Source organism: Mesoplodon mirus, assembly GCF_964341445.2.
Source record: "Mesoplodon mirus genome assembly, contig: HAP1_SCAFFOLD_832, whole genome shotgun sequence".
In the NCBI taxonomy this organism is placed as follows: domain Eukaryota; kingdom Metazoa; phylum Chordata; class Mammalia; order Artiodactyla; family Ziphiidae; genus Mesoplodon; species Mesoplodon mirus.
The window spans coordinates 214,521-225,787 of NW_028295206.1; the positions used below are offsets into that span (position 1 = coordinate 214,521).

At 37.3% G+C, this 11,267-nt stretch overlaps 1 protein-coding gene across 3 annotated transcripts in view; it reads left to right on the forward strand.

Moving 5' to 3' along the window:
* LOC309797651 (ankyrin repeat domain-containing protein 26-like) overlaps positions 1–7,858 on the forward strand; it is a 137,792-nt gene extending 129,934 nt beyond the window's left edge. For 2 of the 3 annotated variants that reach the window (XM_082646112.1, XM_082646110.1), the window contains 3 exons: positions 3,766–4,056; positions 4,642–4,859; positions 6,257–7,857. In XM_082646112.1, coding sequence (XP_082502238.1) covers positions 3,766–4,056; positions 4,642–4,859; positions 6,257–6,563 — 816 coding nt within the window. In that variant the 3' untranslated portion in view covers positions 6,564–7,857. Of the gene's footprint in view, positions 1–3,765; positions 4,057–4,641; positions 4,860–6,256 lie in introns of all 3 variants that reach the window. The other variant, XM_082646111.1, reaches the window with a different exon arrangement.
* Positions 7,859–11,267: the final 3,409 nt, after the last annotated feature.

Below are 11,267 nucleotides of genomic sequence, written 5' to 3' on the forward strand. Positions count from 1 at the left end.
AAGAGATGCATAGCTGTACTTTATAGCTTAACACATAATGAATAGAATAACTATTTCATCCCATCCAAAGAAAAATTTTTAAGAGTATAGCTGTTAAAAACCAGGTAGGGCTTCCCTGGTGGTGCAGTGGTTAAGAATCTGCCTGCCAATGCAGGGGACAATGGTTCGAGCCCAGGTCCGGGAAGATCCCACATGCCATGGAGCAACTAAGCCCATGCGCCACAACTACTGAGCCTGCACTCTAGAGCCCGCAAGCCACAGCTGTGGAACCTGTGTGCGACAACTACTGAAGCCCATGCACCTAGAACCCGTGTTCCACAACAAGAGAAGCCACCGTAATGAGAAGCCTGTGCACCTCCACAAAGAGTAGCCCCTGCTCGCCGCAACTAGAGAAAGCCTGTGCACAGCAACGAAGAGCCAACACAGCCAAAAATAAATAAAATAAATAAAATAATTTTTTTTAAAAAGGTAATAATTTATCTGGGACAAATAATAGATTAGTAATTTGAATTTCAAAGTTTCAAAGCCAGTTTGTATGATATAGAGAAGCACTGTGGTACAATGTAAAAATGAGATATCCTACCTTCCCTTACAAACAAGCTTTAAGTAAGGTAAAGGAAAAATTATATTCTGCCAAAGGACATTCCATTTGTTTTACTACTGAGAAGATTAAAAATGCTTCCATGATGTTTTATTTCCTCTCTGAGGAAAGGACAATGAAGATTGAGTCCTAGATTAATAAATATTCAAAGTTGCCTATCCCTTAGAATTTCAGTTAATTGAGATGAGGTAAAGAAGTCTGATTTTGGTAATTAAACTGACGATTTCTAGTTGTTTTTCAACTATTACACTTCATATGTCTCCTTGCTTACCAATCTTCCTTATCTTCAAACTTGAGGGGAAATTCTGAAGAGGCATACCTGCCTATTTGTAAGAAATTGTAAGTGAAGGGAACCTGCCCAAAACTTCCTCCTGAATAGTTCTTAGGTCTTTCTTCTAGTTATCTGCTTCTTCTCATCAGCATTGTTTGTCATTTTAAATTAATCTCAACGTTTATTAGATTCCAGTTTATAGGAAACCAATTCCTACTGTGTCTAAGTTATGTTTCTTATTATCTCTTTTTTTCATCCACTTTTCTATCTGTTTTTTCCTAAAAATCTCCTCAAAGTTTAGGAGCTGAAATAAGCAACGTTTATTTTGTTCACAATCTATACTTAGGAAAAGCATAACCAGGACAGCTGGCCTCTCTTCCCCTCAGTTGGAACACCTACCCTGAACACCTAGGCTCTCTTTGTGGCCTGAGCTTCCTCACAACATGGGGCTGGGTTCCAAGGTTAAGAGCCAGGCAGAAGCTGTGTTGCCTTGTCTAACCTCGCCTTGCAATTCACACAGCATCTCTTTCACCATATTCTGTTCATTAGGAATAAGTCACTTATGCTTGGCCCATAGTCTACCTTTATTTATGGGATAATTTTTTTCAAAGACTTATGGATACATTTAAAAACCAGCATAAACTACCCACCGGCCACAATTTTTATATTCCTTCCACATGAAGAATACACTTATCCCTACTCAGTTCCCCCACAAGTCTCAATTGTTACGGTGTCAGGCTCAGGCTTGAGTCCAGGATCTTACCATCTTTCACCAGGTACGGATGGGGATGAGGCTCCTGGGTGTGGTTTCTAGAGTATAGCCCCTTGAGTACCAATCCTCTCAGTACGAAGACTTGAGAACTAAAGGGACAAATTTTCTGCCACCCACATACCCAACATTCTGTTAAACTGCTAAAGACTCCCCCATTCAGAAATGGAAAATGGAAGACATGCTGTTCCATAGCAGTTCTGCAATACAGCCTGATATCTGCTGCCAGCTCTGTGATTAGGACTTAGTCCCGACCATGGAAGTGATTCTCCTTTGCTGTACCCTCTGAGCTCTTTGTTCTGTCCTTTTCATAAGAAATGACCTGTGTTTGCAGCTGAGTAGTGTTTCCCAAGCCAGCAAGGGAAGAAAATGACACTGAAACCTGGAGGAAGGGGGACTTACAGAACTTCTAAGAAAATCCCAGAGGCCTCTTCTCATTTTGTACTGTCTTGGTCTCTGTTAATGCAAGCTAGCAAGCAGTGTTTTTGCTACCACAGTTCTCTTTAAAGCTTTGAATGTCCTGTGAATTTTATTGGGGTTCATGACATTGGAAAAGCTACCCTCCCAAATCTTTTTGAGATAAGCTCTTCCCCTTGGGCTTCTTGTGAAGCTGTTGTAGGACGGTAGGACGGGAAACTTTGTAGGATGATGCCTTTAAAATTCTTATGCTTTTTTAAGATCCTTAAAGGAATTTGAGGCACCAACTTAAGTCTTTCCAGGGTGTTAATAAAGGGTTCTACAGTCTTGGCTTCATCTTTAGACCATGTTTTCCTGGCAGCACCCTAAATCTGATCTTAGCCCAGAAGCTATTTCTCTGTTTTAGCATTATTTGGGCATGTGGAGATGCTGTAAATGGGATACAGATATTTGAACCCAATGAGTCCTGGATCCTTTATATTTAATAGTCTTTTTTTTAGCTTATCCCTCTCATCAGTTTTACTTTCAGCTGCTTTGTAGCTAGAGTCCCCCTCCCTCCAGATTGCAGTGTCATTTTCTTCCCTTGCCTAGAAGCTGTCACCTTCAGCCTCTTCAAGGGCCGTCAGGCTTCCATTAACAGTCTTGCGAAGCCCTGAGAATTTCGTGAGATGTGTCCAAGAATTTGTAGACATGTTTTTTTTTTTTTTCTTTTTTTTGCGGTACGCGGGCCTCTCACTGTTGTGGCCTCTCCCGTTGCGTAACACAGGCTCTGGACGCGCAGGCTCAGTGGCCATGGCTCAGGGGCCCAGCCGCTCCGCGGCGGCATGTGGGATCTTTCCGGACCGGGGCACGAGCCCGTGTCCCCTGCATCGGCAGGCGGACTCTCAACCACTGCGCCACCAGTTTCAAAACATGTAGACATGTTTTTAAACTACCACATCCACTTGCCTTGTCTGACCAAATAATCATTCTGTCTAAAGGGAAGTAGTTCTTCCCAACTCAGTGTCCTTGAAATTCCAGCAAGTTTTTTTGTTTGTTTTGTTTAGTATGTTCTCTTATTCTGTGGAAAGTAACAAAGCATTGCAAGAATTAATGGCATTTTTTTGTTCAGAAAAATGTATGGATCATCTCGCTAAACTATGACACTGGGAGATGTGATTTCTCCTTAACCCTGCGAAGCATTTCTCCTTGGAATGCAATTCAAATTAGCATAAAATATTTGTAGTTCAGAAAAAAGGCTTATGGCATTAGAAGCCATATTTACAAGACTCATTAGAGTCTGATTTTCCGAGTCTTATTTTGGGAGGCATTTATTAATTCAGCCCTAAATAACTCAATATGATATCCCTAAAACTTTAAAAATCATGGAGGGTTAAGATGGGAGTGGGGAAGGAGTAAGAGGCTTTCTACTAAGAGGTGACTTATAGTCATTTTATGGAGGAAAGACATGAAACAATAGAAGAATAAAAGTATAAAATCAAATGCAAATTTTGTGTAACAATGATGACAGTGAAGGATATATATTTGTGGCTCTTGGTGGTTTGAACTTTTTTCTTCATTTTCTTAGTAATTCAAGGTCCTACACGCTACAATATAGACACCATTTTATTGTAACTGAATTTATTTTAAAAGTTGATACTGGTTTTGAGTTAGGCTATTTTCAGTCTACGTCCCTAATTACCAAGCGATTTTATTTTATTCATGCAGATTGATGACCTTACAGCAGAACTGGAAACTGCATCTTCAAAATGTCTACATCTTGGTGCAAAAAATCAAGTTCTTCAACAGGAGTTATTATCTATAAAAGTAATGCAAAAGAAATGTGAAAAACTAGAGAAGAATAAAAAGAAGTTGGAACAAGAAGCAGTGAACCTCAGAAGTCATATAGAAATGAATATGATAGAACACAGTCAAGTAGAGCAGTATAAATGGGAGGTTGAAGAAAGAGCAAGACAGGATATAATAGAAAAATTAAAAGAAGTCAACCTATTTTTACAGGTTAATTTTTTGATCTGTAATGTGCTTTAATTCACTTCACTATAAATTACATTTCGGATGTATACATTTTATGTGTTTCTTCTACTTCCCTTATAGCAGTTTGTTTTGTAAATTTCTGGAAGGAAGGTGACATTTGTTTCTCCCTTTAACTATTTCAGTTTCCATCATTATTCTCACTAACTTGATCTTTCAGAACGATTCTCACTAGGGAATCATTTTATTTTTAAGACCAACTGGTATAAAACAAAACTATTAGGATGAAAAGAAAATATTATGATTTAGAAATTGTACTATACTCTTGGATTATTCTTAGCTGTATTGTTCAATTTAAAAATTTTAAAATTGATCCTATTATTCTTTGAATTATCAGATTACATGAGTACGAATATAAGAATGATCCAACTTTAATTTTATAATTAAGATTTAACTCAGTTTACATTGATGATAAATATTTTTAAAGTTCAGCTTTTTTTTCACATTTAAAATTGCTCTCTGAATCATTGACACAAAACTGAAGGGAACAAATATACTATAATTATTCAGGTTATAATTATTTTAAACATGTATGTTTTTATTTGACTTTAGACACAAGCAGCATCTCAAGAAAACTTAGAGCAGTTAAGAGAGAATAATAATGCTTCAATAAGAAGTCCAATGGAACTCAGAATTAAAGATCTGGAATCTGAACTCTCCAAAATGAAAACTTTTCAAGAAGATTCTACTAAAGCAGAGTTGGAAAAATATAAGCAACTCTACCTCGAAGAACTAAAAGTTAGAAAGTCATTGGCAAATAAACGAAACAAGTAAGTCAAAACGTAGAATCATAGAAAATAAATTTAAATTTAGCTCATTAATTTGCCTCTAAAGCATAATTTTTATTGAGCCAGGTTCATGAGATTAGTAGGAGTGAAAGCTAACTAGATAGTATAACTTTGGAAAATGATGTTAGTAAGTGAAGTCACCTTTAAAATGTGAGTCCAGTTTTCATCTCCCCACCTTTTTGTTGGTTTTACATAACTTTATTTTTTATATTTTCATATATTGCGTTGGCCAAAAAGTTCATTTGTGTCTTCCCGTAAGATGTTACTGGAAAAACCCAAACGAACTTTTTGGCCAACCCAATAGTTAACCTGATTTAGTCTTTAAGCTAAGTGTTTTTGAAACTTTGTAACTGAGATAAAATTTCTTGTTGGAATTCCCGTAAATAGAAATATTAACGAGTTTAATTATTTTTTGGAAGATTACCGCTTAAACGCAAAGCGTCACATTCTAGCATTTGGTAAATTTACTTTCTTGATTATGATCTTTGGTATCATCGCTAGAGGGCGCCCTGAGACAAACTACTGTATTTGAAGTTTTTCTACTCTACATAAAGGCATGCTTGTGAAATAAGGGGAAAGTAACAGAGGGGCGAAGGGCCGTATAATTCACAAAGTGTCTAAAAATAACACGGTGGCCTGCGTGAGGGTGTGCGTGGAAGACCGCAAGGGCAGATCCCACCCCCAGTGCCTCAGTAACAGTGTTACCGGTACCTGTCCGCAGCCTGTTAGGAACCGGGCCGCACAGCAGGAAGTGAGCGGTGGACGAGCCAGCAAAGCTTCACCTGCCGCCCCCCCATCGCCCCCCGTCGCTCGCATTACCGCCTGAACCATCCTGACAACCCCCATACACCCCCATCCATGGAAAAGTTGTCTTCCACGAAACTGGCCCCTGGTGCCAGAAAGGTTGGGGACCGCTGCTCTAGATTATTCCTCAGTGCCGAATGCTTAATTCCTCTGAGGTAATGAGTGAAATGTGTATACAGGGGTGGTGAAAGCAAATGCTTGAAAATGTCTTTGAGGGATGGTTTGTTTTTTCATCCCTGAACTGGTTTACTAAAGGTGGGTATCTAAGTGCAGCCATCGCAGAAGGCAGCAAGCGTCACCTGTTAAGCCGTCTCCATCGCTGGCGCCATTTCTCTCCTCTCCCGACTCTGACTGACTTGTTAGTTAAGGATCCCCCAGACACATATATACTTCTTTAGAACAATTTTACACCTAGAATTGTTTATAATAGGTCTTCTCTGACCCATTTTCAGTGTTAAAACGTGGTTTAATGGTTCATTCCATTTACTATTATGGCAATTTAAAAAATGCAAATCATTTACGAATCATTTAGGGAAAATGCAATGAATGAAATTGGTGTTTTGCCATCTTCCCAGGACTAATGAGAGTCTGGCAGAGGTCAGTACCAAACTGCTGGTGGAGAAACAGCAGAACAGATCTTTACTCAGCACTCTTACTACGAGGCCAGTCCTGAAGCCACCTTGTGTAGGAAATATTAATAATAGTTTAGTGCTCAATAGATATCTTACTCCAGGAGAAAACTTAGAGATTTCTACCTCAAGCTCACGCCCTTCACATGAGAGCATGGAGATGTACTTGACCAAGGTTAGTTATACTATCCTTTTTTCCTTGGGTTTCAGATTTCTGATAATAATTCTTGTTTTTAATTTGGTGAAATTCTGAATTGTTTATTTGACTTACACACACGAAGTAAAAGCCATAATTAATTGTGCTAATAAAGAGACAGAAATTTTATGATTTTTTAAAGTCCCTGGATTTCTCATTTTCAAGAGAGATTTATCATGAACTTTATTCAGTAAATGTAATTAAACTGACAAATTTTAAATTTCTAAAAACTGCAGTTAAATCCTATTTTAGAAATTAAATATTATTGCCTAATAACCAAAGATATACCTTCTAGTTGATTTCAGTTTGGCAATGGTTCATAATCATTTTCAACTTTTGCTGCACCCTAGTTTTTCTACCCGTAAGCATAAGTGAATGATTGGCATCCAAACACTTAACCATATATGGATTTTTTTAATTTAAAGGAATCCTAGAAAAATCCTTTTTGTGAATTAAATAGACTTGCAGCACTAAATAGGTTAATTTCTGTTTTTAAGTTAAAATTTTTTGTCATTTTCGTACATGAGAGTGCATCCTTAATTGCTATTTTACTTAGAGCATTTTTATTGAATTTTTATAAAATGTCTTGCTGAGCAATTGTAGAACATTTCTAAATACGTAAATAAAGCAAATATTTAAACTTTTAAAATGAAGTCCACTTATGTCTCTATCTTGCCATCACCTGGATGAATGATGACTATGATGGGGAGTCTTTAAATTGCAACTGGTTTTCATTGTGTATCATTGTTATTAAAATATGCATCTCACTCAGTGCACACGGGGTTATGGTTTTGATGGTGTTTTCATGACGTTCTTGATGCAGAGAAAAGTAGGCCTTGTTAAATGAAGTCTCAACCTGTTTTCTCATTTGGCTTCACGTCGTAAGAAATCATAGAAGAGCAAAGCTAAGGTTTCTTAGACAGTGCTGTGGCTAAATTGGGTCTAAGTGCTTCAGAGCCATGAAACTGGACTCCAGGGTCGAAAAGAAAATGCATGTCAAGCCCTCTGTCAGTTGCTAAGCATGATGTAAACTTAGAATGTTCCCATGAGTTGTCACCCAAAAAATCAAACAATGTATCATTTTACAAGATGAAGATGAAAGAGTGTGTGAATGCAAAAACAATGTGAGAGAAAATTTCTGCGGGAATTTTTTCCTTTAATTTTTTTGGAGGAAAGAGGCGTTTATTTTTTTAGTAATTCTAGATAAATCGAAAAATAGTTTATTTTAAACTCCATGTTGTAGTTACTAGGTATACATAGTTCCCTTGTGGGGTCTTTGCCAAATCGTGCTGGTTTGAATAAGAGAGATTGAAGAGCACTACTTAACTCTATCAAGATGCAAAGACGTCTCCATAATGACTACAGAATGCCGCGGAAGAGTTATTATACAGTTGTTGTTCACATAATTCTTAGTAAGACTTACAGAAAGAAGGTGCCTTCTGGAATTGCTAGGAATATAATTATTTCTACTAGGAAAACGTAAAATAATACTATGAGAGGTGTTAACGTACTGTCTAAAATGATAGAAAGAGGTGGGTTTTTGGATGGGACATGATAAAACAATAGCCTTCTAAAGGTTTTAGCTATGATTCTACAAAGTAAAATGTTAAAAATGGCATTAAGATTGCATTTGTTTATCATTCTCCTTTATTGGCAATGTTTTAACATTTTGGACTATTCCTACTGTGAAGTTTTATCTTACTCAGCATTTTCCCCTAACTTTAAGGAAAATAATTATAGCAAAGTACTGCTCTAGGTGTGTGGTTTCAGTTGTGCTGGTTGTAGCAGCAAGCTTACTCCATGTACCTAACACAGATTTATTACCTCCCTCACCAGTACATGAAGTTCAGTCTTAGCAGTTGATACCATTGTGGGGGTAGGAGATTACTACGTATCTGTCTTGCTAATTTTACCCTCAGTTTTCACATTCTAGTTAATTCTGGGATGTTTGGTCCTATATATCAGAAGTAATTTTACAGTTTTTTTCAATTGTGTTATTTAATTATATTATTATAAAATACAAAAGGTTAACATTAGCCAAAATAGCTACATCACTGTTAGATTTTCTTGCACATAGAATTTTTTCAAGAACTGAAAAGTTAAAAACTATTCCAGACAACTTTATAACAGACACAATCTCACTGGTTTAAAGATTTTTTTATGTTCAAGAGTTTTTAGGTATTTGTGTGCCGAACACGATGCATGGCCACAGTAGTTAATAAATGCCCTTTAAATCTGTCTTAAGTAGGAGGATTACATTTTACATTGACTGATTTTGGACTTTTGGTGCATTACTGACACTTTGAAAATTTTTCTAATGATTTATTTAAGTAATTTAAAAAATTGTTCAAATGTCCATTCAGTTTAGCAACTCTCTTTCTAAATGTGGTCATACAAACGCACTGAAGCTAAAACAATTAATATTCCTAAGACTTTGACTTTTTATATGACACAACATTTTGTGTCTCACCAGAATATTGAGTCACATTTCTTTTAAAAAAAATAGGCCTCGTGTTTACATCACCAAGGCAGTGCCTATCCACTCTTGAGTTTTAACTCTAATCAAATTACCACAGTAGTTGAGCTAGTTTCTCATAAGGCACAGGCAGAGTTCAATAAACTTGTTTATTGTCTCAGTTTATTATATCAGTATAATCCTTCTTGTTCCCACTTCATTTTGTCCACATGGACAAATGAGTAGGCATTTTATCTTTTGAAAGATAGAGGTAATAGTTCAACTTCTTAACAGTTCTTTTTCTTTCATTCATTTTTTTTCCTGTACTTAGTTTTTCAGCTCTTTGATCTACAAATTCTTCCTCAGTTCTTCTCTCTGCAGCAAAATATAGGTACTTAATATCTACAGACTGCCAAGTGTAATTTCCTTCATACCTTAGCCTGTTTACAATTGGATAATGAATTGAAGTGGTTTAAATGACTTGATTTTATTACATTTTCGTGACACTTAAAATGAGTGATATCAACTTTTAAAAGTATCAATAATTACTGAAAATAAATTAACTTTGGAAATGAGTGTGCATGTGTATGTGTGTGGTGTGTATATATTTATCAAATTGGTCTTAAAAAGAGAGTGCAACATTATTTTCCAGCCTGCAGTCTCAGATATAATTTAACAGTAATATATTACGGTTGGGTGAACGAGCACATACCTGTTGTGCTTCATATTGTTACTGGCTTCACTACGTTTCTTTCTAAAATGTTCCTTTCACCTTTCCCCTACTTTATAGTGGGGGTTGTCTTGAACAATGTACATTAATTATAAAGTCAGGGAAGAAGAAGAAAACGTTCCCTCAGTGTCGTGTGGTCCTCTGCCTTGGAGCTGTGGTGGGTAGGTGGCAGATGACACTTCTCTTCCCCTTCTGAGTTCAGCACGTGGGAGTCAGCAGCTGGAGATCAACTAAGGAGCTTTGTTACTGACACATAACTAACGAATTGGAGGACGTGCTTTAGGTGTGCAGTCACAGTGGGCCTCAGAATACTTCATCCCAAATTAGGCCTAAGGGGAGGAAGCAAATGCTTGACCCCCGCCCCAGGGCAGGCTGCTTACTGCAGGCATGAGAGCAGACCCCAGTTCCCGGTGCTGAGGGCACACACACCTTCTCAAAGAAGAGATTTGGAAGCAAGCAAGCACTTCTTAGTTCCTTCTCCCAAATTCACGCATTGGGTAAATCTCCCCTCCTCTCATGAGGAGGGTAGGAGTGTAAGTCTTCACGTTGAAACTTTAGGCCAAGGAATTAGCCTGTACTTTCTGACTGGATTTAAATTCTAATTGAGATTACACTCATGTTTTTTGTACATACAAACTAATGATGAGAGATTGAAGTATGCTAGATGGTAAAGAGAAATCTGTTTTGTGTTTTAAATTTTGCCATAAATAACCCACAACGTGGATAACTCATTTGTTGACTCATTTCGGTAAACCAAGTTTTATTTGGAGGAAACGAATATCCTTTTAAAGAAGAATCTCCTCAGGCTTCCCTGGTGGCGCTGTGATTGAGAGTCTGCGTGCCGATGCAGGGGACACGGGTTCGTGCCCCGGTCCGGGAAGATCCCACATTCCGCGGAGCGGCTGGGTCCGTGAGCCATGGCCGCTGAGCCTGCGCGTCCGGAGCCTGTGCTCCGCAACGAGAGAGGCCACAACAGTGAGAGGCCCGCGTACTGCAAAAATAAATAAATAAATAATAATTTAAAAAAGAAGAAGAATCTCCTAAATTTTGGCTTGTGTGATTCAACTAAAGATTTTCTCCTTCAAGTTCCCTGTCCTCTGGTTAAAAAACAAACAAACAAACAAAAAAAAAATCTGTGCTTTATAAATTAAATATATTGACTGCTACTAATAGGAGTTATGATAATTTATTCTTGTTCATGCCTTTGAAACATATAATTTAGTTAGAAAGCTACTATTTCATGTCTCATGCATCAAACGTTATTGAGCTACATGACAAAGTTTTACATATTCATTTTCTCTGAGTTATAGTTAAAAATCTATGTGTTTTTTTTTTCTTAATCTGAGGAAGTAGCTGGCGTAGAACTCTCTCTAGACTCAGCGAGAAGGCCGTTGGCTTTGTGACACGTTGGCTTTGTGACAAAGTCTCTCTGACCCTTTGTTACCTCTTTTGTAAAATTAGGGACTTTGACTAAATCAATGACTCTCATACCTTAAAAAATTTTCTTTCAAGGAAAAGAACCTTTCTTTTTAAAAAAAAAAAAATTTTGCATGAAACTGTATTATATAAAACAGAG